The 26,536-nt window shown below is 44.5% G+C and overlaps 1 protein-coding gene across 1 annotated transcript in view; it reads right to left on the reverse strand.

Moving 5' to 3' along the window:
* Positions 1 to 7,310: 7,310 nt before the first annotated feature.
* The window catches only part of ppargc1b (peroxisome proliferator-activated receptor gamma, coactivator 1 beta), a 65,081-nt gene continuing 45,855 nt past the window's right edge, over positions 7,311 to 26,536 (reverse strand). Inside the window, exons 2-13 of the mRNA XM_063188679.1 lie at positions 21,551 to 21,727; positions 20,700 to 20,768; positions 20,336 to 20,530; positions 15,514 to 15,642; positions 14,142 to 15,276; positions 13,639 to 13,684; positions 13,046 to 13,110; positions 11,611 to 12,352; positions 10,193 to 10,262; positions 9,684 to 9,802; positions 9,343 to 9,470; positions 7,311 to 8,291 (exon numbers count right to left, since the gene is read on the reverse strand). Of these exons, the coding sequence (XP_063044749.1) occupies positions 8,200 to 8,291; positions 9,343 to 9,470; positions 9,684 to 9,802; positions 10,193 to 10,262; positions 11,611 to 12,352; positions 13,046 to 13,110; positions 13,639 to 13,684; positions 14,142 to 15,276; positions 15,514 to 15,642; positions 20,336 to 20,530; positions 20,700 to 20,768; positions 21,551 to 21,727 (2,967 nt within the window). The 3' untranslated portion in view covers positions 7,311 to 8,199. The remainder of the gene's footprint in view (positions 8,292 to 9,342; positions 9,471 to 9,683; positions 9,803 to 10,192; positions 10,263 to 11,610; positions 12,353 to 13,045; positions 13,111 to 13,638; positions 13,685 to 14,141; positions 15,277 to 15,513; positions 15,643 to 20,335; positions 20,531 to 20,699; positions 20,769 to 21,550; positions 21,728 to 26,536) is intronic.

A 26,536-nucleotide genomic window follows, 5' to 3' on the forward strand; every position in this document is an offset into this window, starting at 1 on the left:
TATGAAGTCCTAACAAATGCTTCTCTTACATTATAAGCCACAAAATAGGCAAAATAGGTTTGTTTCTGTTATTTTCAGCAAGAGAATAAATGAGAGATGATCTGATGTCATTATTCAGGAAAGGCACAATTTAGATGCAGACATACATTTTGCAACCATATATGTGACGTGAACACGCATGCACACAGGCAGGCAGGCAGGCAGGCACACACGCACGCGCGCGCGCACGCACGCACGCACACGCACACACACACACACACACACACACACACACACACACAATAAAAGCCATTGGAAAGATTTCATGCATGTGTAATGTGTGTTGGCATTTCCTTACAGGGTTGGGGGGTGAATGGCACAAGATAATATAAAAGACAGCAGAGGATGGGTGGGCTTTGTGATGTTACAATAAGGTGCTTCCCAAATCCCCTTTTGGAATAAGACACACACACACACTACACCCCCCCCCCCCCAAAAAAAAAAACACACACCCCCCCACACACAATGTTTTTTTTTTTTTTTGTCCTTCTATATTGCTAAATGTAAATTGTCCATGAACAGTTTATCTAGTCATATTGCTAGAAATTCACTGGAGAAGCAAATAAATCTATTAACCACACAAGTGAATACTACTAACCAGTCAATGGAAGAATGTTAGGTCTTAAACTGTAGATTTCCTGATTTCATGCAAAAATCCCTTCATGCAAAATGCCCCCCTGCAATAACTCTCCGACACCCCCATGCCCAGGGGTTCTACTGTGTGTGTGTGTGTGTGAGGGAGGAACGGGGGTGTACGCTGTCTTGTAATATGTGTTGCGTGCTCTCTGATTGGTTGAGTCCAAGGAGGAGGGGTGGGCAGAGTTCCATCTTTGCGTCATGCTACTGACGCAGTTTCATAGGAAAAAAAACAGGGTCAGCATTCTCGATGCAGCCATCACACTGCTATTGTGACATCATAATATTGATGTCATCAAAGCTGAACACACACACACACACACACACACACACACACACACACACACACACACACACACACACACACACACACACACACACACACACACACACACACACACACCTAGTTTTTCTTTCTTCCTCTGTGAGTCCTTCTGAAAGTTGCTATCTAAGCCATCTTAGCATCACTGCTTGCAGCACACAGAGGGTAAAATGAATTGCCATTGGCTGGCAGACAGCTACTACAGCCAATTACCGGTACATGTATGCTCCATTACGCCTTGCCCTCTGTCTATGTAAGTGTGTGTGTGTGTGCGTGTGTGTGTGTGTGGTATACAGCTGCAGGGAGGGGACTGCTGCACTCTAGTAACTAGGGGGTTGGGGTATAATTCAAGTTTTTTCCCTCTTCAGTTTCCTGCTGAGTTAATTCCAGGTAATATTTCATAGCATTCCGACTAAATTGTTGGGATGCAGTAGAGCAAGGTCGGGCAGTTATTTTTGCCAAGGCCCATATTGGGTTATACTTGACAAAGGGCCAGATGTCGAAGGAAACTTGCCCGTGTTAATAATGAAGGATGTACGCTGACATAACCTTTTTAAGTATCTCTCTCCTGCACATTGCAATGAAATGTATTTAGATCAGTGTTTCTCATGTTTCTTATGTAATATAATACATATTTGTCTAAATTGATAAGTTAATGCTAGTCAGTGGAATCTTTCATCTGTCATTTACCCACAATAAAGTAAATATAGGTCGCCCCAGTCAGCTGCAACTTCGAACGTAAGTCGTGTGACGTCTACAATATGTGTTACTTTTCTAAGCTTGTGTGGTGTCGGATGCGATGCCATGTTACGGCTAGCTGTTTTGGGGTGCCTTGAAATTTGTCATGAATTGAAAGGGTGCCTCGCCTAAAAAAGGTTGAGAAACACTGATTTAGATGAATAGCCTCTTCAGTACCCTTGGTTAATCACAAAGCCAAAAGACCCCTGGCTTGGATAGCCATTTGGGTTCATCCTATATTGAGAATGCTCCAATGTTAGATTTTAAAATTGTCTTAGCAACTTTTGCACCAGATCACTAATTTACATAGTTCTACATAGTTCCAGCAGAGATATATTCTAGTAAGGGGAGATAGGACGGGTCCATAGAAATTAACGGTGAAGATTCGTAACGCAAATATGGCGTCTACCCGCACATCTCCCGCCTTTCTGGTAACAAGAGCCAATGTGCCTGCTGAGCTGCGTTGCCAGTGATCCAATCATCTGGCTGCATCGGCGCACGCGAAATTGTGCACATGCTCAGTTGTGAAAAGCCGTTGCTCTCGTGCCGTTATGGAACTACTGCGCCTGCGCTCTGTCAAAAAAACCGTGAGAAAAGTGGCTCAAAAAGCTTTATTTTGACTCGTATGACACAATCAAGTAGTCTAGATTGATCAGTTTTTCACGGTCGTTTCAACCATATGGTTTTCACAACCGCTGGGTTCCCCTCCGTCCTATACTCAGTTTCCCCATTCATTTTTCCCATTGACTCTCAGATCTGGTCTACTTAATCGCGAAATAGCACCCCGGAGGCGTCACCAAGATGGCCGCCATATGTCCCCTCTCATTCTAGAATCTCTCTGGTTCCAGGAACTGAGCATCGGCCAGAGTGGTAAAGGTAAATGCAATTCATTTTTACATCATCGCTTGCTACATAGTGGGTCTGTGGTAGTCTGAAGCGAAAAGAAAGCTACTGTCTTGAATTATTTGAATCTACATGAATCAGATCACCAACCGACTTCCAGTACCCCTGTTGTCACACCTCTGAAACCCATGGCTCTGGGTATGGCGTTACAGCCTTCTGAGCCACAGCGTGTGGCAAAAGTGCCAAACAAGCAAAGACGTGACCACACAAAGTTCTTCATTAGGATTTTATTTTTGGAGGCAAATCGATGGATATATGTACTTTTTTTTTTACAGTATATGAGGAGTCTCTACATTTTAATGTAAACAATCTCAGAAGAGACATGTATTCAGTTTAAAGAAGACACACTCTCCTTTTTTAAACTATGTACACGAATTAAAATATAACAGATAATTTCCACTATATAGATAATTCTTTATCTATGAAACTAGATTTTAACAATTCAAAAATACTGAAATGCATTTTGTCTGCACATTCTCAACATATGAAATCACACAGTACTGAGAAAAAAAACACCATAAAATACATCCAAGCTAAGTGGCATATAAATAAAAAAGAACAAACTCAAAATAAAACCAAATATATGTAAAAATATAAAATCTCACTAGCAGTATACACTGTGTACCAAAACCTAAGTTAAAAAAGGAAAACAAAATCATTCTGTGAGCAGATGTGGATAATAGCCAGAGGATGAGAGGGAAATGATCAAACACACATCGCAGATTTTTTTATTTTTTTTTACGTTTTCCCTTTTCCATCTGTCTTCATCATCAATAGATCAATCTCCCAAGCCAAATCAGAAGAAACCTGTTGTACCTACAACCTTTATCATAGCACCGCCCTCAAATTAAATTAATTTTAACAAGATGACTAAACAAGATGATTTAAACATGACTAAATACGAGTGGTAAACCTGCTGATAGACACCCTGTTTTCTTAGCCAAATTACCACTGCTGCAAGATTAATTTAACCAGGTGTGTAACTGAACCATTGAACCAGTGGAAGCCTGGTTGATGATGATGATGATAATAATAATAATAATTATAATAATAATACCAATAATAATAATAATGTGATTCAGAGGAAAGATTGTACAAACAGATGTGCCCATTTAAAAGCCATTGACTACACACGGCTTGATCTTGCTGCTATTAGGCCCGTTCATGACGAAGCAGTGCTGCTTTTGCTAGGCAGTGGGCATGCGCACTTTGACAGTTTGAGGCATTCTGGTTAGAATTTTCTAACCACAATGCATCAAAATGGCAAAGTGCGCATGCTCGCTGCTTAGCAAAAGCAGCACTGCTTCGTCACGAATGAGCCTATTGCCATCATAGGGGGCGGGGGCAATTTGGGGGGAGGAGCAACAAAGGGAGGGAGCAGTTAGTCTCTGTGTTGTGGACAGAATGTGTGAAAAGAAAACATTTGATTATTCCGATTAATCAGTGTACTGCATACATTTTAAAACACGCTGATGACAGAGAAACAAACGAAAAGAAAGAAAACAAAAATAAACAACAATCAATGAAGGGAGAAACAAGTTTGATTTAAACATTCGTAGAAAATAAATCCAGAAGATTTATTTATGCGTTAAAAACCCAGGTTAACATCAAATATTCTTTTTGGTCATTTTCTGCCGAGCGTTGTCTGGCCATCTTAAAAAAGAAAGAATGGGAAGACGTATTGCGTTCAGAGAGGGTTCCCTTTGGAAGTCTGCACTCAAATACTTATTACCTTAATTTTGGATGCTCTGCACACCCATACATTTGACAGCATTTACTGAAATGTTTTGAGAAAAAAATCACTGAACAGAATGGTCAACGTTAACACTTTCTATAAGAAATTATATATTCTATATATTTATCTACACAAACACACAAATATATATATTTATATATATATGTATATATACCTTTTGAATATGGCTGTATTGAAAAGTTAATTACTTCAGTAATTAAGAAAACACATTAGATTTTTTTTTCATTTTTGATTAAAAGAAGATTAAACTATAGCCAAGCTGTAGATAGTTTTGTCTTCTCCTATTTTGTCTTTTAAGGCTCACACACTAAATAACAGCTCGCCATCCTCATCAGGCAGACTCCTGCATCGTTTGCATTTCTCTCTGTATGTTTGTGTGTGTGTGTCTGTGTGTTTATTAGTATGTGTGTGCGTGACCCTGTCTACCCCCTTCGATCGATCACACAAAATCAGTCCTCCAACCACCAGGGGGAGTGTTATGTGACTGTGCACAGACATTCTACTGTGGATAACTGACATAACTACCATCAAAAATCTGGTAATACAAGAAAGTTTCCTCTAGAAAACAAAACAAAACAAAAAACAACCAAACAAAAAAAGATATCAGGGAGTATTCATTGTGTCTAGGTGCATGTGAGTATGCCGGTTTCTTTCATTTTGTTAAATTATTTGTTATTTCATTTTATTTTTTGCGCAGTGAATCTTATGACAAGGGTTCTTCTTGTGTGTTTTGGTTATCTACTAGTAAGGGAGGTTTTTTTTGTGTTTTCTTTTTTTCTTGTCTACAGCAGTCGTTTCATATATAGGCGATACAGTACAGGATCTCTAAACAACAAATCTACAGCTTTATCACGTCATCTCAAATTATAACCAGTTTTCTTTGAGATGAAATATATTATGTATTGCATCTTAATTGCATTGAAAAAAGGTAAAAAATATCAAAATAATAAAAACTTTAATTCTAAAGGGATTTGTTTTTACACCTGTTTCTCTCTTACGCACAAATCACTTTCCCTTCTATTTCTCTTGTCCTACATCTTCCAAGAAGCCTTAAATCCACACACAGACACAGACACAGACACAGACACACACACCCTTTCGCAGAGTCATAACAAACCTTTTGTTTCTTTCACTGGACATGGTGCTATGTACATATTATATATCCAAATACAATAATGTAAACCAGCACACATTACAACTCATACAGTTAGTGTTGCGATACAAACACACACACACACACACACACACACACACACACACACACACACACACACACACACACACACACACACACACACACACACACACACACACACACGTGCTGCCTCCTCCGCTGAGTTTGGGAGCAGGAGCTGCAGATATTAACAGATTAATGAAATCTGTTTAAGTGTGTGTGTGTGTGTGTGTGTGTGTGTGTGTGTGTGTGTGTGTGTGTGTGTGAATGTGGAGGTGATGGTAGTGCTCAATGTTTGTGTGTGTGTGTGTGTGTGTGTAGGTTCTCTGCAGTTCCCGCAAAACCCAGAGATGTAAACAATCAAATTGGTTCGGGGGAAGCTGAAGGAGGCAGCAGCAGGGTGGGCAAGGAGACTAGGAAGATTTTTTTCCCTATTTTTGTTTCGAGGGAGGGAAAACATGAAATCAAAAGCAAGCACAGTAGAGATGGTGTTTAAGGGGAGACAATACAGGGCCTACCTCCAAAAAACGTTCTCTCTCTCTCTCAGGCACGCGCGGGCGCACACACGCACACACAGACATACATTTTACAGGATTCACAGATTTTTTTCGACCGGGTTTAAGGGGCACCCCTAAAGAAAACTGTGGAGCTGGAGAGAAAAGACTTCACCTCCCAGCATCCACCGTGGTGGGTGTGTCCCCTCATGCCCAATCAGATTACAAGATACCGACAACACACAACACACATAGGATATGCTCAATATTGATTTTTTTTTCTTTAGAAAAGACTGCACGCATAGAAAATAACTGATTATTTTAACCCACAAGAGAGCTTGAAAATGAAAACCCGCAAAAAGAGGCCACACAACCCTTATGGGGTGGGGGTGGTTGGAGGGAGGTGGTCGCTGCTAAAACAGACCGACAGAAAGAGAGGAGGGAATGTAAACAGAACAGAGATCATATCTCTGAAGGTCTTGGGGTAAGGGTGCTGTGTTTGGGTCTGCAGTTCTGAGGGGTTCTGAGGCAGATATATACTGTATAGGACAGGCTCCTTCTGGCTAGCCAGGGACCTACAGTTTGCCTCCATCATAGGTGGCACCATAGACATACTGTACACATTGTATGTATGCCTATGGGAAGCACCATGGATAAAACACTTTGATCACGTTCAGCCTTATGGCATGGCAAGCTTTGGATGCTGCCATCTTGGTACATAACCAATGTTTTTTTGTTTTTTTACCACCACCTACAGAAAAATCTGTGCATCGCCTTGTTGCCAATTGATGTTCACTCAAACAGCACTACCCCTGACAAAAGATGCCAGTAATAGAATTGAAACATTCGTTCCCCATAGACAGGGGTAGTCAATGCTGCATCCGATGCACCACTATATCAGTCCTCACCCCGGATCTGCAATGGTGGCTCACTAATGACAGATGATGCAGTCCTAAAGGGGGCTGCTGGCATCAAGCAACTGTTCTCTCCCTCTGGGCTCTAAATTAAATCATGAAATGGCAACATTTAAAAAAATGTGTTTGTTGATTGCAGGACGGAAGTCTGTGTGTGCGTGTGTGTGTGTGTCTATGAGCAAGTGAAAGAGAGAGGACCCCCGTCTGTACGGTACGATAGCCTGCAGCTCTTTGTATTTGCGGTTACAGGGTTGAACAGGCCCAGAGAAGCACAGAGCCACTTGAGTGCATAGAAGGAGAACAAAAGAACAAGGAAGCACATAGCACATACAGGTTTAGTCGTGAGTCAACTCTTATTTTTCGGTCTGTCTTCTGTGACTTTGTAAACTCTACATTTGTATTAATGCTCTTTTTTTCTTAATTTAAAATTACACGGACACACACACATACCTTACGTACATACATACAACAGTTGTGAACACCAACGATTTGCTAAAATGTATATAGCTAGTATTGCTCCCACAGTCTAGTCATCAGCTGACTCATAGATGAGGGGAGGAAGGACTATAAAACAACTCTCTCTCTCTCTCTCTCTCACACACACACACACACACACCTTGCACATGAGACACATACACATAAAAGCATACACACACAATTTCCAAATGCGAAGAGCACAGGCTTGCTACAGACACCTCGGCGACAACAGCAAACGTCTTTAGGATACACACAACAGGAAGCAGCATTCTTGCTCAGTGTTTCACTTCGCATTTGTTTTGTTTTGCTGTTTGTTCTTTTTGTTTGTTTGGTTACCCTCCTTGTTCGCTTGTTCATTTGTCCTCTTTGTCCTCTCAGTCCACCTGGGCATTAGAAAACCCAGAAGTCCCCTCAGGTCAAGTTGAGGCATCACCATTCTGATGTTGGAAATGTAAACATTATGAGGTGCCTGCCTTCCTCCAGGTACTGAGGCGAGGAGCATCCGAGGCTGTAGGGCCTTAAGAGGTCAGGGGAGGGCATATGTGTTTCATTTTAAAAAGGGTGGTGGTGGTGGCGGGGTATGTGTGAGTGCGCGTTTCGTTTTTTGTTGGTGTGTGTGTGCGTGTGCATACAGAAATCTGGGGCTGTGGATGTGGTAAAATGCAATGGGGTAGGGAGCAGAGAAGAGAGGAGAAGGGAGGGAGGGATTGTTGCATGAGTAAGTGAGTGAGTAAGGCGCATCATCATCAGCGATGCAGACTCTTCTGGGCTTCCTTTAGAAGGGTGTCAAAGTCCATAGAGTCGTACTTGCTCTTCACAGGGCCAGGCCCAGCTTCATCTGCGAAACACACACACACGCATATGCACACACAGACCGATCATTTAATTTGGGAGGGGCAATAATTATTGAGAAACAATACAGCGCCCCGAACAATATTACAGTATTTCTCAATTGGTTTTGTACATTTCTCGAATCTCTCTCGCAATTTGCAAAACATAATATTCATTCTCAAAACAGCTTTAACAAATGGCAAAACACGGTGGATAACCTGCAAAACCGAGTCTCTTGCTCAAAACCCTTATTTGGCTTTCAAAACCAAGTTTTTTGTGTCAATAAGCGTATCAGTGCCAGCAGAATGGTTAGTCATTGTGTCATAGTGTATGGATAAGCTAGTCAAATCAATTTCTCATGTTGTCAATTGAATAGTACACTCTTGAGGATCTTTTCTGAAGCGAAATGCTGTTTAGATTGGATGGGAAATGTTGTAAATTCAGTTTTATATTACATTGATCAGATAAGATTGAGATAGTTTCATGCATTCAGTGACAAAGCTTTTTGAGTGATATGACAAAAGCAATTGATAATGTACGAAATCACTGATAATTGTACACAGCCATGGCATGGTGGACGAGAGCATTTGCTATATGCCGAAAACAATGAGAAACTGATTTGACCATGTGCACAGGTAACACCAGGAAGTCACAATTGAACAAAGACTTTTGAGAATCATTATTCTGTTGTGAGAAATGTACAAAACCAATTGAGAAAAACTGTAAAGTAGCAATGTAGGTGTCCTCTACATAAATGCAAAAAAGTTATACTATTATAGTTATAACACACACACACCCCCACACACACACACACTTAAAAGTGTTCCTGAGACTTCATGGATACTACTACATATCTCCACATGCTGTGTAAACGAGATCTAAAAATACATTCATGCTCATTTAAAAAATATCCACATACATGTAAACAAAGCCTTATACAACATTTTTGTGCAGCTTTACTGAATTGTTCTTTTTTTGAATATTGAAGTAAGTGAATAGTGAATCTAAGACTCTAAGTGAATTGTGATCTTTTCATATGTTTTTAGTGCAGTTCTTACCCAAGTCTATGTAGCGTTTCCTGCTCAGTCTGCGCGAACCACTGCTGCCATTTTGAAACCCTGTCCGATACCGCTGAGAACCACTGCTCTGTCCCTTCCTGAAAGTGATCACTCCACAACGGTCTCGGCTGAAACACACACACACACACACACACACACACACACACACACACACACACACACACACACACACACACACACACACACAGTGTTGGTGTACATAGCAGAGTACATTTTGTGTGTTTGTGCGTGCGTGCCTGCATGCAGGCGTGCGTGCGTGTGTGTGTGTGTGAGTGAGTGAGAGAGAATGCGTGTCTGTATGCATTTCAAAGAGTTCTTACTCGTTTTTGATGACCACCCTGCAGTCCTTGGGATCACCAAAGGCCTCAAAGCGCTTTCGCAGCATACTCTGCGTCACGCTGCTGGGCAGGTTGTGAATGTAGAAAACACGGCAGTCGTCCTATGCAAGGACAGACACATATAAACATAAACATAAACACACAAACACACACAAAGGTCCATTATGTAATTACTGTTATTCCAAAATCTGTGCTGCTACAAATGTTATCTTTTTCCTGAATAGTTATTCATTATTTATTAATATTATAAATAGTAATCGGTCTGATCAGAGTTGGTTTTAATTCAAAATGAAGGATTTACATATTTGTGTACGATAATTGTAAGTTCCAAGCTATGGTCATCAATGCTTAAATATTGATGGTTTAAAATGGATTTGTGAATGGCCAACAAATTCTGGAAATAACAGAATGCTATATTTGGCAGTTCTCATTAGGCAAATGACACACAGAGACTGGCATGCTTTTTGTGTATACATAGGTTCTATACTTACATCATTCTGCTGTACAGTTTTGCATTTGTATCGCTGTTTGTCTCCATGGCAAGTCTCAGAGTTTTCACAGCTACACAAACACAAAGCCAACAAAAACAAATCATTGAATGCCCCAAGGTATTTGAGCAGATTTGGCAACCCGTAAATAATCTGCCCTACAAAGGCAAAGTGCAGTTACTACACCAACCTTGAAACTAAGAAAAATGCCTTTAGAGCCTTGGTGTTAGGTAGGGGTGTAAATAATAATTGATATATATCTATATATCTACCCTACGACCGACGATCGAATTGAATCATATCATTCTTAAGTATCGAAAACAATCGAATCGCTGGCCCCTGCCCAAGGCCCTTGCTCCATAACATGTTAGAAGTGGACGAGTAATTGGAAAAAATCGAATCGTTTTGTATTGTCGGGCATTCTTAAGTATCGAAAATAATCGAATAGCTACCTCAAAAAAATTATATCAAATTGTATCGTCATGGAGGCTGTGATTTGCACCCCTAGTGTTAGGTTGGACATTGTAGTTACAGCGAATTTGACATTGCAATATCTCTTAAGTGGGAAACATTTGGACCATAAAGGGCAAATTACCATTCTGCAACAATAGACGTGAATTATCGCTGGAGTCTGGTCGCAAATCAGTTTTGCTGTTATGGCTCTGCGCACGAGGTCTCATGTCGCGAGCCACATATGGAACAGCGCAAGTAAAATAAACTGTTAGTACTACGGCCATTATTAAGCAATGTTGCTTTCTAGCTCAGTTAGCTTAGTATTTTTACCCAAACTGCAAAGGCAAGGCACTGGTATCATTATTTAAAATACCAAGTCCGTTTTTACTCGCAGAAAATGCAAGCATGGAAGAATTTGAGTCTGCCCATGTGTATTTATATTCGGTGGAGAAACAAGGCTACAGTACGGTAGTCAGCCAGCAGGCATTGTGCTGCGAAAGTATAGCTGATACATTGTTTGTTACTTACTAATTCAGTCACTGTAGCTTCATTTATTTACACACACTAGCATTGATATAGTATTTAACAGAATATTGCCAGGCTTTTGCTATCACAAACTACCGGCACTGTGCTGCCAAGAGAACAAGGAGGTATAGTAGCTGAGACGACCAATCATAGTGCCTTTTGTCTGCGTGCGTGTGTTGCGTAGTCAGGATTTTTTTGAGGTGCGTGACAACGTGCGCAGAGCCTCTGCTTGGGAGGCGTGGTCGAACGCAGAGCCAGATTTGACGTTCACAGAATCTATACATCGGCAGCATAAATTAGGCTTATTAAGGCTTTGCCACAAGATAAAGGAATCAGGAGTCAGGAGGCAGTCTAAACTCAATTTTCACAGAATATGTAGTCAGTTGCTGCACTTTGCCTTTGTAGGGCAGTAATGCATGTGTCTGTGTGTTTGACCAACACACCTGTAGCTGGCCTTGCCACTAGGAGAGTGGGGTTGGCAGCAGGGTGTCGAGGGGCGCATGTTGTTGCCAGGCGATGGGGAGCGAGGTGGCGGGGGGAGCGGCACAGTGTCCTCGTCCACGTTCCTTGTTGACAAGGCCTGGGGTGTCAAGGAAGCGGAGGAGGAGCAGCCTGTGGTGCGCAGAGTCAGACGCCCACCTCCTCCTCCTCCTCCTTCCCCTCCCTCCTTCTCCTCCTCCCTCTGCCGAAGCAGTTTGGAGCAAAGACGATCGCCACTACCACTTCGTTCGGGTGTCCCAACAACTTGCCTGTTGTTGGTGTGGGCATCGTGGGAGAGGAGCCCCAGGGCCGGGGGGGAGGTGGGGGTTAGGAGGGCAGAGGCCAGTCCTGGGGGTGGGTGGTGGCCGGTGATGGAGACGGCGGTGGAGGCGGTGAGCAGGGCGGAGGCAGGGCGCTTGCGGCTGTCGGTCGTCAGGTTGAGCAGACAGTAATCGTGGTCGCCGTAGGAACGCAGCGAGCCCGGGCGAAGTAGAGACGGCGGGGTGTACTCGGCCTGGCCCATGCGCTGGAGCTGTGCATAGAGCTCCGTCTGTTCCGGCAGCTTCCGAGCGTGAGGCCGAGACAGGAACCCGCCTCCGCCGCGGGAGGGCGGTGAGGGCGAGGGAAGCTCCGCCCCCTTCCCTTCTGGCTTGAAGAGTTCCTCTTCCACCGGCTTGTGAGGCGGGGTGGTGGGAGGGGTCAGCCCTAGGGGTGGACATACACACACACACACACACACGCGCACACGCACATACACACACATGTACAATTTTTAGCAGTTTCTTTCCAGAATTCATGCTGCCCATTCAAGTTTTGCAGCTAAAAATGTCTTTTTTCCCTAGAAATTAAAAATGGCGGCCAGGGAGAACATCCACCTTTACTTGTATGAAAAGAGCAATTTCTCAATCAAAATGAATACTTAAAATTTGATGGTGGCGCTAATGCGAACTATGCGAAGTGCACGTACTAATGCGAAGTGCGAACTATGCGACCTGAGTGGCGGAAGTTATTATTTCTCTATGGAGGGAAGGCGAATAAAGCTACCAGAGCGAATTCGCCAGGAGCGAAGCGAACTGAGCGACCAGAGCAAATTTTGACGATTAAACTCAAGCTAATTGGTAAGCGAATCGCTATGATGCTGTTCGGCGAAAATAAATTGGAGCGTTCATATCGACGAATGTCCCAGTCTGTCAAGACATAGCCATTATGTGATTAGCTGAATCAAACATATCAATGCAGCGTCCAGAGCGAATAAAACAAATTCATGGCGAAACTTCTTCAACCACCCCAGCTACTTGGTCTCTTAGGTAGCGTCTGGCGTTCAGCAGCATAAGTATTTGTAAAAAAGGTAACTATATAAAATATAACAGTGCAAAGAAAGAAAGATAGAAAAAATACCTGCTGTGCCACACAATTCCACGCTGAGTGTTGCCTCAAAGGGCTTGTTGGCATACTGGGAGTCTCTGAATTGGAAAGAGAAAAGGACAGTGGGAGAGAGAGAGAGAGAGAGAGAGAGAGAGAGAGAGAGAGAGAGAGAGAGAGAGAGAGAGAGAGAGAGAGAGAGAGAGACAGAGAGAGAGGGAATCAGAGGGAGAAAGAAAGAAAGAGAGAAGATAGAAGGGAAATCAAAGAAAGAAAGAAAAAAAAGAAAGAAAGAAAGAAATTGAGGTGAGGCAGAGAGTGTTATTTCTGTAATGTGTTACTGGTGCCGCAATTTCCCTGGTTCACAATGCACAATGTTACAGTGCACTGGTGGAATCTGGTGTTGTTGGGAGATTACCCAAATTACAGAGAGAGATTCAATCAATGCATGAAAACCATTATTGCCCCTTAGGGAATTTGTCTTGCGTGTAGGAGCCATAGAACAAACACTTGGGACATATACAGTTTATAATTACAGTACAAAGATAAGTCTCAAAAACATACAGTAGCCAAAGTAGATTTAAAAAATATATGGGTAATAATACAATAAAATACATTAAAATACTTACCCTGTGGATTTGAGACTGAGTGGGAGACAGAGACAGGACCTGTTCTCTGCAAAAAAGAACAAAACAATGGAGGGCTGTGAGAACAGCATCTCCTCAGATGGCAGGAAGGTCAGATGCACAGACATAGCATCCACACACACACACACACACACACACACACACACACACACACACACACACACACACACACACACACACACACACACACACACACACACACACACACACACACACACACAGATGTTAGTGGAAGGCAGGGGTTTGTTTCTGGATGGTGAATACTGTGACACTGTATGTGTGTGTGTGTGTGTATGTATGTGTGTGTGTATCATTGTGAAAATTATAGTTTTTAGCGTGTAAGGGAAGGACAAAAAGACAGGGGTGAAAAGCATTTCCCCAAACTTTTGTGTCCATTATCCAAAATGTAGTAACGGATTTCCACCCTATAGCACTCGGAGATGCCTCCCCATGGTCCTGTCTCATTTCGACCTTGTGCTGCTTACCACTGTCACACAAAGGACTGCCGCTGCAGACGGGGCTCTTCTGCTGGAGGTCATTTTCCTCCGTGGCCGTCTCTATGGACCCCTGTGGTGCATTATGAGTAGGCGGTGGCGTGGTGGTGTTGAGCGCCAGGGTCGGTGTGGGGGTGGGGCTACCGGAGCTGATGTGTAAGGGTCGCGACCTCTTGGCGAAGCGGCTGGGGAAGGAGGCCAGACGCCTAGAGCGGCGCACTGAGAACGAGGCGGCATCATCATCCGGCTGCTGCGTCTGTAGCACGGCGACACTGGGCTCCGTCGCGCTCCCAAGACTGTTGCAGCAGGCCTGTTGTGTAGCTTTGTTATGAAGCTGCAGACCCTGCTGTTGCTGATGAATGCAACTGCTGCTGTTGAGCGTGGCGGCAGCAGCAACGCGTGCCGAGGCATAGGGGGCGCTGTGGTAACGGTAGGGCTTGCTGACGTCAAAGGGGTTGACGGCCTCCAGCAGCTGCTTGAGTAGGGTGAACGCCCGCATGTCCCGCTGCCGTGTGAACGCCAGGCGCGGCCGCACTACCGCCGCCCCATTGCTCTGGTGGTGAGCATAGCCAGCGGTGGTGGTGGGTCCTCTGTGGCAGTGGCCGGCAGAGCGTGGCAGAGAGGAGGAAGAAGAGGAAGGTGTGGTACTGGTGCGGCGATGGCCCGACGATGCTGCTGCTGCTGCGGCAGCCATCTCGCGCTCCTTGCGGTCCCAGCTGGCTTGCTGCTTGCGCGAGGGAACGCAGTAGGTGTGCATGTACTTCACGAGCTCCACCACGGAGTGCAGCTCGCGCTCGGAGGAGAACTGGGGCTTGGGCGGGGCTGGAAGGGGCCCATGGAGGATCCCCTGTGGTTGGGCTCCACTCTCGCCTTCGCTGCTGAAAGATTCCTCCTCTTCCTCGTCCTCTTCGGCATCCTCCTCCTCTTCAGACTCACTGTCCTCTTCTTCCTCGTCCTCCTCTGCCAGGTCCTCTTCCTCCTCCTCCTCTTCCTCCTCCCCCTCTTCCTCTGTCTGGAGCTGGTGTCGTTCGGTGGTCAGGTGCCGGTGCAGCTCTGTGCAGAGGCGGCCGGCGGGACGGAGGGCGGCCCGAGACTTGGCCTCCAGAGAGCCGGCGCGCTTCCCTGTCTGAAAAAGGTGAAAGAAAGAGGGACCAAGGGGTTGTTTGTGTGTGAGTGTATGTGAGGAAAGAGCAGCAATAATCCATAATCCAGAAATCCAGCTGCAGTGCATGCATACATGCTATATGTGTGTTTGTGTGCTTGTGTGAAGAGCAGTTAAGTCCAGTAAAACATTGTGTGTTTACAGTATGTGTGTGTGTGTGTGTGTGTGTGTGTGTGTGTGTGAGGTGCTTCCCATTCTGACCTTAAGGGGTGGCCTGGCAGGCCTGAGGTGGTGGTTGCGACTGCTGCTATGGCTACTACGGAAACTGGCCTCTTTTTGAGAGTCGAGGCCGACAGGCACATTTGGAGGAGTAAGCAGAAGCTTCTCCAGCTGGGGGGGGGAGAGAGAGAGAGAGAGTACAGCAAAATAATTGTAATTTTGCAGGTACGACACCTTTTGTCCTTCTCATGAACACAGAAACATGCACTTCGGCAGAACACAGACACAGTCCAACACCAAACAGCAAAAAGAAATGAGAACCAGACCTCAAAAAAAAGTGTATCTGTGTGTGTGTGTCTTGAACCAGTGGTCGATTTGGACCACCACTGTCTCCGCAACACAAGAAATACCATTATAAAACACACACACCCCCACCCCCACCCCAGACTGTGAGACACTCAGTAGTCAAACGTGTCTATTGAGCTGTGGAGTGGATGCCTGGACTGGAGTCTGTGTGTGTGTGTGTGTGTGTGTGTGTGTGTGTGTGTGTGTGTGTGTGTGTGTGTGTGTGTGTGTGTGTGTGTGTGTGTGTGTGTGTGTGTGTGTGTGTGTGTGTGTCTGTCTGTGAAAGAGAGGGCTGTGTTCTCTGCTCTGCTGCTGCCCTTTGAGATGTCTTGACACATCCACATCCACACACTCTGTGGTGTGGCGAACCCTAAATGCCACTTTTGTTTGCGCAGAAGGTGCTTCTCAGCACTGTGCCTGCTAAAGCCAAGGCCAACACCTGGTTTTCAGTTGAGTGGGGGCAGAGCAGCTGAGCATTTATTCATTCATTCCTTCATTGTCACGGTATAGCTCTATTAGTTCTGTGAGGGTGCTTCCACATGCAAGGCCTCTATTCACTCCTCTGGCGGCGAAGCCATGGTGGTGAAGGCAAACTAAAACAGGCAAATTCCATCAGTGGAGGCCAATAGAAGTTTCTGTCGATTTGATTTGTATAGTTGAACACTGATATTGGACAATGCCAAAGGCACCTAGAACTGCCCGCCAGCAAACTGGTGGTATGGGAACCACACTAACATATGTGGACATACTCAAGAAGGACGCGGCAGGAGCATAGAGTACCAGCGAACTGAAAAGATGTATGGACTGGAAGCAACGATGGAAGGCTCGTCTGAGGACAACCTGGAGAGAACACTGGAGTTTGCTCATTCAGTTGAAAGTATCACCATTGCGAGACAAAAAAGTAAGACTGGCATACCTTATACATATGTATAAAAACCTGCCTTTCCCGGAGAAAGCCAGGGCTGGATCTGAATTTAGCATCATCCAGCCAGGGAGGCAAATTAGAGCTTCCTGTCTGAGTCTCACCTGCGCCCACACATGCCAAAAAGAGGAGCCCAGTTGGTGGAAAACAGACATTGTATGATTCATAAAGTCGTCTGGTTCCAGTGGGGTCAATCAAATTATTTTTCTAACGTAACTGCTTTTTTTCATGCCATTTTCATGCACAATTATTTTCATTTATATACTGATTTATATATTTAATGTAAAATACACTTGTGTTCAGTTCATGGCCTCAGTGCCATACCTCGTCCTGCAATATTGGGACTTATGGAACGAATAGGTTCAGACTCCCTTGGTGCAAATATAATGGACTGGATGGGTCAGTGGGTTAGGACATCCAGTGCTTCTGAGCATGTACACTGTTTTTCTTGTGAGTGAATTCTATTGTTACACTGTTGTTTGTTTTTCTGTGTTGGTGTCATGTGTCCTATGTGGTCTATGATGCTGCAACCTTACTGTCTCCAAAGCAAATTTCTCCTTCGTGGAGACTAATAAAGAAACCTAACCTAAGAATACACCAGACGCGACTAAATTGATACCAGTGATGGAAATATGAGAAAAAAGCGATTTGGGCAACGAGGCGATTTGAGTGACAGTTTGTAGTTGAACGTCATAAAATATTATAGTCTTTTTTGGTGTGTTGGTGGGATAATGGTGCCCTTAGCTGAGGGGGAAAGTAGCACCATGTCACATGAAGAGGAAAGCCAATAGAGCATGCACACATTCTGGGAAGAGCAAAACCCTTCCATGAAAGAGGAACTCAAAAACATAACGTGATAGGGAGGGAGAGAGCAAGCAAAAGAGAGAGAAAGAGGGGGTGAGAGAAAGAGAGCGGGAAGAGGAGAGCAAAACTGTTTGAGAAAACAGTCAATGAAAGTGAGTGCAAGAGAATGAGTTGAAAGTTGAAGGGCCATTTGTACGTAGGTGTGAAATCAGCACAGACATGAGGCATGTCACACACACACACACGCGCACACACGCACACGCACACGCACACGCACACGCACACGCACACGCACACACACACACACACAGAAACACAGCTGCTCCCTGGTGCCCCATCTGCAAGATTAAATAGGAGCAAGTCAGGGGGATGGAGACAGCCAGGGATGCAAAGATGGAAGAGAGAGCGAGAGAGACAGCAGGAGGGGGCTAAGAGCAGAGGAAATACCACATAGGAAGGGAATGAACATGTGCAGATAGAATGCACACACTGCACCTCGGTATCCACACGTGGCTCTACGGGTGGTGCGTTGCAGTCAGGTGCCAAGCTGCAGTGTACCCAAACAACCGCCAGGTGGCAATTGGGAGCACTCGTTATGCTTTACCAACGTGGTAGCGCACATTCACATTTTGCTTGTATGCTCATATTCACCAGCGCGCGCCGATTCAGCAGATAACAAGATAATTAAACTGTATGTGCCAGAGCACCTCCAGGAATGAAGTAGGAAGAGATATAAAAAGAATAAATAGCCTAATGAATATAAACATAAGTAGGCTAAGAAATGTGAAGAAATGGCTTACATGATTGCAGAATTTTAAAAAATCTTTGTTCATTACGCTGCCTTGACAGTAGCATACAACCCTTAGGCTGCATTTCTTTTTCAATAGCACAAGTGCATGCATTTAATCATTTTTAGATATTTTGGAATTATTACGATGTGCCAGTTGAGGCTGCGCTGCTGCTTCAGCTGTTCACAGTTTAAAATATAGGACAGACGTCGTTTTTCTTCAATGAACACAAGCAACCAGAACATCTCTACCGTTAAGCCTAATTAAATACAACGAATAACATATCAGACCCTATTTGGTGTTTTCCCATTATCGATATGTCAACAAAAAAACTGTATGTAGTACAAACTCCACTAAATTATTTATCCACGCAAAGGAAGCACCCGTCAGGCAGGCAAAACAAAGTCAGTAACCTACTCAACTACGATTCATCCGATGGAGTTTTCACGAGTCTAGGCGTCACTAGGCCTATTTTTAGAGATGCACCGGATCCGGTTCCGGTTCCCGATCTGGTTCCGGTTCCGGATCCGGCAGGATAATAGGGGTTTTCACAGGATCCGGGTCCGGCAGGATCTTAAGCAGTGGATCCGGTATCTGGCATGTTACCTGTCTGGTGCATCTCTAGCCTAGGCTAGTCTTTCACAACCCCAATCACTGCATGGAGTGAAAGCCATTTGGAAGCGGCCGTTGCAGGCAGTGTGGTAATAAGCCAATGAGTCTAAAAAATAGTTTGAGCCAACATAATAAAAAGGGCCCACGTGTGCGAGTAGACTATATGTTTCAACCCTTTTGTAGGATCCGGTATCCGGTTCCGGATCCGGCAGGATCTTAAGCAGTGGATCCGGTATCCGGCAGGATCCTAAAAATCAGGATCTGGTGCATCTCTACCTATTTTATTTTATTATTTTTTTTTTAATCCCGCAGCAATAGGAGAAAATGTGAAATGATATATAGGTTATTAAAAGATAGATAGGTTATCTAAAGTCATGTGCACCGCCACAGCAAAAAGGTGAGAAGATAGCAAATACCTGTAGCACAAGCACAAATACACAGAGCACAAGTAACACAGTTTGTAAACTGATATCAGCGCACAGTTCTGCCGGTCTTAAGAAACATACAGCACATATGAAATATAATAAAAGAACAGTCACAAAGTTATTCGTGGTTATAAAGCAAGAGAAGTATAGAGACAAAACCATGAAATGTAGTATTGTAGTATTTCATGGATTAAGGCATCTAAACTGAGGGTCTGAAATGCTAAAGGCAAAACAATCATAAAACACGAGAAGATTCGTGAGATGATAGGTTCCCCCCGCAACACATCGACAATTTACATATTCTTTAGTAATTATTATAAGAGCTAAAAGAGCTGTGTCCCACCACAGTGCCATTTTTGTGCACGAAAAACAATTCAATGCCAAATTTAGGACGTTGCAACATTATTGGTCGGAGCATGCCTCTTGCACATTGAATTCAGTGTAGGACTAGGCAGCAGCACAGATTGCGCTGCTCAGCAAAGCAGTGCTATGCTGCCCCCTGCATTCCGAATGGCCACAATAACATGAGAACCAGCACGGTACGCGTTGAGATAAGGTAATGCCTTGAGCGGAATGAGTTGCCAGGTACTGTAAGGGAGGGAAACAGAAAGAAACCAAGAAGATGAGAAAAGGCAGAGAGAGAGAGAGAGAGAGAGAGATAGAGAGAGAATAAGAGTCATAGCTTTGGGAGCAGAGCAGTTCCACCTTGGTTAAGGGGAGCATTAAGTTACCTTATTATTGAATTATTATATCAATATTATATATTAATATATATAATGTATTAATCATATATCTTATTTTGTTAAATGTGCTCTAAAAATAAGCCTGATTTGACTTACTAGAGATGGCTCCTCTCTAGTCACAGCGGGTTCAGGAGCCAAGTAGCTCAATCTTGGTTAAGGGGAGCCTAAAGTTACCTTATCATTGACTTATTATATCTTATACAGTATCTTGTGTTAAATACTTACTAGGGAGGGCTCCTCTGCATCACAGGTTTGGGAGGCGAGTATCTCTGTCTTGGTTAAGGGGAGCCTTCTACGTAGCTGCTGCTGTGAGCCCAGTTCACTGCAGCCGTCCCCGCTGCTCTCCATGCTGTCCTCCTCCTCCTCCTCCTCGTCTTCGGACGCATCCGTCAGAGAGGGGAAGACGCTGAGGCCCACCACCTCAAAGTCACAGTGAAAGCAAACCTTATTATCAATTCTATAAACTTTTCTTTGTTTCAGACATGTGAAAGTTTTATCTTTCACCTGACATGTTTTGACGGTCCTTAAGAATTGATGAAAAAAAAGAAATATATATCAATAAAAAAAAAGAACAAAAAAAGACAGATACCTCGTCTTCTACCATGCTGTCCAGGCTGTCTGTGAGTGCCGCCAACAGGGCTGCATTCTCCTCTTCTATCTGCAGGGGGTGGCACACACACACACACACACACACACACACACACACACACACACACACACACACACACACACACACACACACACACACACACACACACACACACACACACACACACACGCACACACACGCACACACACGCACACAGACACATGCACACGCACATGCAAACGCACACAAAATACAACAATGGTGAGCACTCTGAGTTGACAGTTGGGGATAATTACAAGAAATATGCATTCTAAGCCTAAGATTTGGTACTGAGTCACTCATTCGCCAATGTAGCACATTCTGGTCCCACCACCGACCTCCCGCCACGCTGGCTCTGTTGCAGCTAATCACTTGGAGAAGTCAGGGTATCTCATCTTACAGTTACACCATTCCCTTCACCCACTATTCAAAACAAACACACACACACACACACACACACACACACACACTCACACACACACACCTTCCCAAATGTGAAGGTCAATTGAAGCCAGGCTGTGGGCGGGGATCGATGCTTTCCACTGGCATCCAAAAATAAAGGGGGGAGGGGGGCACCGTCTCAGAGATCAATGCTGATTAAGGGCCGAAGGGATACGGAGGGTGTGGGGAGGGGAGTTGCCCTTGGTGTTGGTGGGCGGTGTGTATGTGTGTGTGTGTTTGTGGGGCAGGGCTGGGAAATGACCCAGGCTGGACTCGAACCTGCAAGCCCAAATGTGTGTGTATGTGGGGGAATTTGTAGTGCCCTCGCGAAGGTAGCGTTTAACCACCGACTAACCGGCCAACCGACTCACCTCCAGGAACTCGGGGTCCCCTGTGTGGTAGTGGGTGGAGGACGGGGAGCTGTCTGGCTGCTCGCTGCACCAGTGCAGCTCACTGAGGCAGTTGAAGTCGCTGGTGTCCAGCTGAGAGAGGTCAATGTCTGGGAAGTCTGCATCCAGGTGGTCTGAAGAGACCTCCTCCTCCCCATACTGCAGAGAGAGAGAGAGAGAGAGAGAGAGAGAGAGAGAGAGAGAGAGAGAGAGAGAGAGAGAGAGAGAGAGAGATTGATGGTTAAACGGCTTTTGTTCCATGATCTACAATGACACACACAATAACATTTGTGTTTGCAGTTAATCAGGCAATAATAATCAAGAGCCATGTTAAAGGCATGACTTTTTATGTATCACAATATTGAGAAAAAATGTTGGTCTAAACAGGTGTGCGTGTGTGCACATGTGTATGTGTGCACCTGTGCGTTTTTGTTTGGAAAAAAAAGGAGGGTGGGTATGAGACACAAAGGCAGGTGAAATTGACATGTGTTGCATTATGCATGTGTAACAGCAGCAAGTGCAGCATCAATACGCGTACTCACAAGGTGAGTCATGCATCATTCAAGACTGCCAGTTCTCAACAACTGAACTGTCACTTCACTCTGTTGCGCACAAACTTACAGCGCCACACAGACAATATAGCATGAATGCTGTGCACATACAGGCTGATATTCACAAATATTATTTCACTGACTGTGGAGAGGATGTCATTAATATTCACTCAGTGCGCACATGCATCATCGTAGCCTAATATGTGCCATTCCAACCCTTTCTAATAAGGTACTTCTACAACAACATTGCACAGACACACATAACGGCTTGCTCATTGTCATTCTCATAACAAACTCATAGCATGGGCTGTGTTTTACGAATCACATGAATTATGCTTGAAAATTGGTCGCTTTGACAACACAAAGCTCTTGTCACATCCTTTTAGAGCCAGCTGGAAACAAATGACAAAGCAAACAATTAAGTAAAGCTTTGGCCTGAGCCTTTTTAAACACGGTTGGATGGTGTACACTATGAACAAAGACCAACCACGCCACCAACTGATACACCAACTGATACATGCACACACACACACACACACACACACACACACACACACACACACACACACACACACACACACACACACACACACACACACACACACACACACACGCACACGCACACTCACACGCACACGCACACGCACACTTCTGCAGGTCAATTGGCCACCATTCCAGAGAACCCAAAGTTTCTATTTGGAATACTAGTCCAGCTGAACGCTTTTCATTAAATGTCACTGCAATAGGTGCAATAAGGTGATAGGCAGGGGGCTGGATAAACAGAATTGTAAGATTTTTTGGGGTCAGATTGAAAGGACAAATGATATACCACACAGGCAATACAAAAGAGAGAGAGAGAGAGAGAGAGAGAGAGAGAGAGAGAGAGAGAGAGAGAGGACGAGAAATTGAGAGAGTTTCCATACATGTCTTTTATAATCCCAAAGTGGGGATAATCATGGATGCTTTGCTCTCCCCATGGACGAGGGTGCCGTCCACATTAGTTATCATCCACCGCCAACATCTTTTCTCCAAGTACAGCATTCAAATTGCTATCGTCCGATCCCACAACCTGAACCATCAGACCACAGGTTCCACAAGCATTTGACAGGTTTTTCATGTTTAAATCCAGCTAGAATGACATCCAACAACACAAACCCTGAACTCATGTGCGCAACCTACATTATTATCATTATCACCTCGGCCACACACACGCACGCCACGCATGCACGCTCACCGCACGCACGCACACACACACGCTGTTGTTATTCTCGTCACATTCCCGATCCCATCACGTGCTGCTGGCTGCTATGCACACATGCACTCACCCACAGAAACACACCTGCCTGGCCCAGTCTACCTCCCCCCGCCTCCTCTCTATTCAGAGGCTGGGAAGGACCCTTGCTAATCAATCTGCTCACACACACCATCTCATTTCCAGGCAGCGCTCGTCCCTGTCAGACTCTTTTTTTTTTTTTTCAAATCTATCCATCCCCCTCTCAGCCTCTTCTTCTTCTGCCCATCACTCTCCTCCTCCCTCCTACTCTGTCTCTCTCTTTCTTTCATCCCCTCTCTGTTTTCTTCCCTCTCCGCATTCCTTTTTCAGCTTCCCTCCGTCCTGCTCATATGGAGCTGCAGTGCAGATTAATCAATACAGATCCTCCTTGAGCTCTGAAGGTTGAAGGTCATAAAGGGTATGTGCATGCACACAAGCGAGCGCACACACACACACTTTATCTTCATAATGTTGTATTTTTTATTGTATTATTTATTATATTATGCATACAACGCTAGCTGACACATTTGAAAGTAGAGACTGCTCTTTAGACACTGAACCAATATCTCTTTTTCTCTCACACATGAACTCTTGCACACAAGAACACACAATAACACACACACACACACCTAATGAACTGTAATGAAGGGGGCCCCTCTCATTACCCTTATCAGTAGAGCTAGCATTATTAAGTTAGCGGCAGCACAAACGCGTGCACGCACGCATGCACACGCACGCACGCACGCACACACGCGCGCGCGCGCGCACACACACACACACACACACACACACACACACACACACACACACACACACACACACACACACACACACACACACACACACACACACACACACACACACACACACACACACACACACACGCTGGTCATTGAAACTGTGTGCATACTGCCAAATTCTTAAATTACTAAAATTACTAAATAATAAACTAATATTTACTACTTTCTATTTCTGGAAATTCTAAATTGCGGACTTGGAGAAGACACAGATTTTCATGTATGAAAAAATACTTATTTCCTAGTCATGACGAATACTTAGAATTTGAAGGCTGTGGTAAGCATTCGTGAGAAACTGCTAAAAATATTACATAGTGTACATACAGCAATGAAAGGTCTTTGCAATCACACTGACACCCCAACTACAAATAGTGCAAATATGTGTAGACTCTTCGTTTGGAATGGTGTGTGATTAAGCCTGATTAACAACAGCTATCAGCCAATCACAATCAAGAACCACATTGAACAGTGTTAGATACTGTTTGTTAGCACGGGATCACTCCTAATTTAGCAGTTGTTCTTCCTTTATGCTGACATCTTTCTCCCTGCCTTCCTCCTTGTCACTGCAGTGTCCCGTGTTCAGTCTCTCTCTTGTACTTTCCAAACTTGTGCTCTGCCCCACCTCCTTCTGTTTCTCTTGCTGTCTCTCTCCATCTCTCTCTCTCTCTCTCTCTCTCTTTCTCTCCGCATCCCTCTGTTGTGTCTCTCTCCGGCTCTAACCATACAAGGCATGGTGCATGTGCTGAGCACCACCACTCAGCCTGCAGATATAGATATGGAACCACTGCAAGTCTTGAACACCAAAGGCTCAAAAAGGAAAAAAGAAAAGAAGCATTTGACAATTTGGACAAATATAGCCATAACTAGAAGGATGACCATTGTGGGATTGAATCACTCACTGCATGTGACCCTACATGTGTGCTCTACTGAAACTAAGACAGTGTGTGTGTGTGTGTGTGTGTGTGTGTGTGTGTGTGTGTGTGTGTGTGTGTGTGTGTGTGTGTGTGTGTGTGTGTGTATAGAGCGAGAGAGAGAGAGAGAGAGAGAGAGAGAGAGAGAGAGAGAGAGAGAGAGAGAGAGAGAGAGAGAGAGAGAGAGAGAGAACAGAATAGGGGAAATGAGTGTGTGAAGTAGACAAGATACATAGTCTATGAGAAAGAGGAAGTAAGAGGTTCTAAGCAGCGCTGACTCCCTTCATTAGTTAATTTGGTGTGTGTGTGTGTGTGTGTGTGTGTGTGTGTGTGTGTGTGTGTGTGTGTGTGTGTGTGTGTGTGTGTGTGTGTGTGTGTGTGTGTGTCTGTAGGAATGGAACACACAAGCATTAGATAGATAGATAGATAGATAGATAGATAGATAGATAGATAGATAGATAGATAGATAGATAGATAGATAGATAGATAGATAGATAGTGTGTGTGTCTCTCTCTCTTTTTGTGTGTGTGTGTGAATGTGTTCACCCATTAGGCCTGCCTCTACGTGGTGGGACCCCAGCGAGAGCGCTGCAGTCTAAGTGTGTTATATATAGCCTGCTGAGATCATCCTGTCTCGTGACTCTCTCTTATACAACCCACCACAGAGCAGACAGCACCCACACTCTAACACAGCCCCTGCTGCTCTCTTCCTCTCTGTATCATCTACACGCACACGCACACGCACACGCACACGCACACGCACACGCACACACACACACACACACACACACACAGCCTTACCTAACAGACATAACATGTCTATTTGTCCTATGTGTATTCTGTCTTATTACCTTGACTCTTATCTTTCTATCCCTTTGGGCTTTACACAACGCTCTCCAAAATCCTCTTCAAAACCAAAACCTCATTACACACTTCTGTATTCTGTTCTGTTGTGCGAGCATGCACACACGCACGCACGCACGCACGCACGCACGCACACACCACTATCCTGCTTTCTTGGGTGACCTGAGGGGGCAGCAGAGTTAAAAGAGAGAAGAGAGAAGCGGCAATGACACCTCACACACACACACAGCCACACACCCACAAGTAGTGTCTGGGTTAGCTGCACAAGGTGTGGATGTGTGGGCAGTGGGCACCGCTAATGACTAAAGCCAGCGAGCAGATCAGACTGTCTCCAACAACCCACAAGCCCTTTTCTTCCACTGCGTGCTCATACACTATATTGCAAAAAATAATGGCTAACCTACCTTGCCTCACACGTGAACCAGTGGCGTCTTTTGGTCATAAAAATTAGGGAGGATAAGGAGGTGGTCAGTCGGTAGATGCGGGAAAATGGGGTTAGTAATGGCAGATGTTTAGTATTAGGTTGTAGGCCTAATAGGTAACTTATTAATTGATATGGCATTGTGTTGTCTG

Source organism: Engraulis encrasicolus, chromosome 22 (assembly GCF_034702125.1).
Source record: "Engraulis encrasicolus isolate BLACKSEA-1 chromosome 22, IST_EnEncr_1.0, whole genome shotgun sequence".
Taxonomy (NCBI): Eukaryota; Metazoa; Chordata; class Actinopteri; order Clupeiformes; family Engraulidae; genus Engraulis; species Engraulis encrasicolus.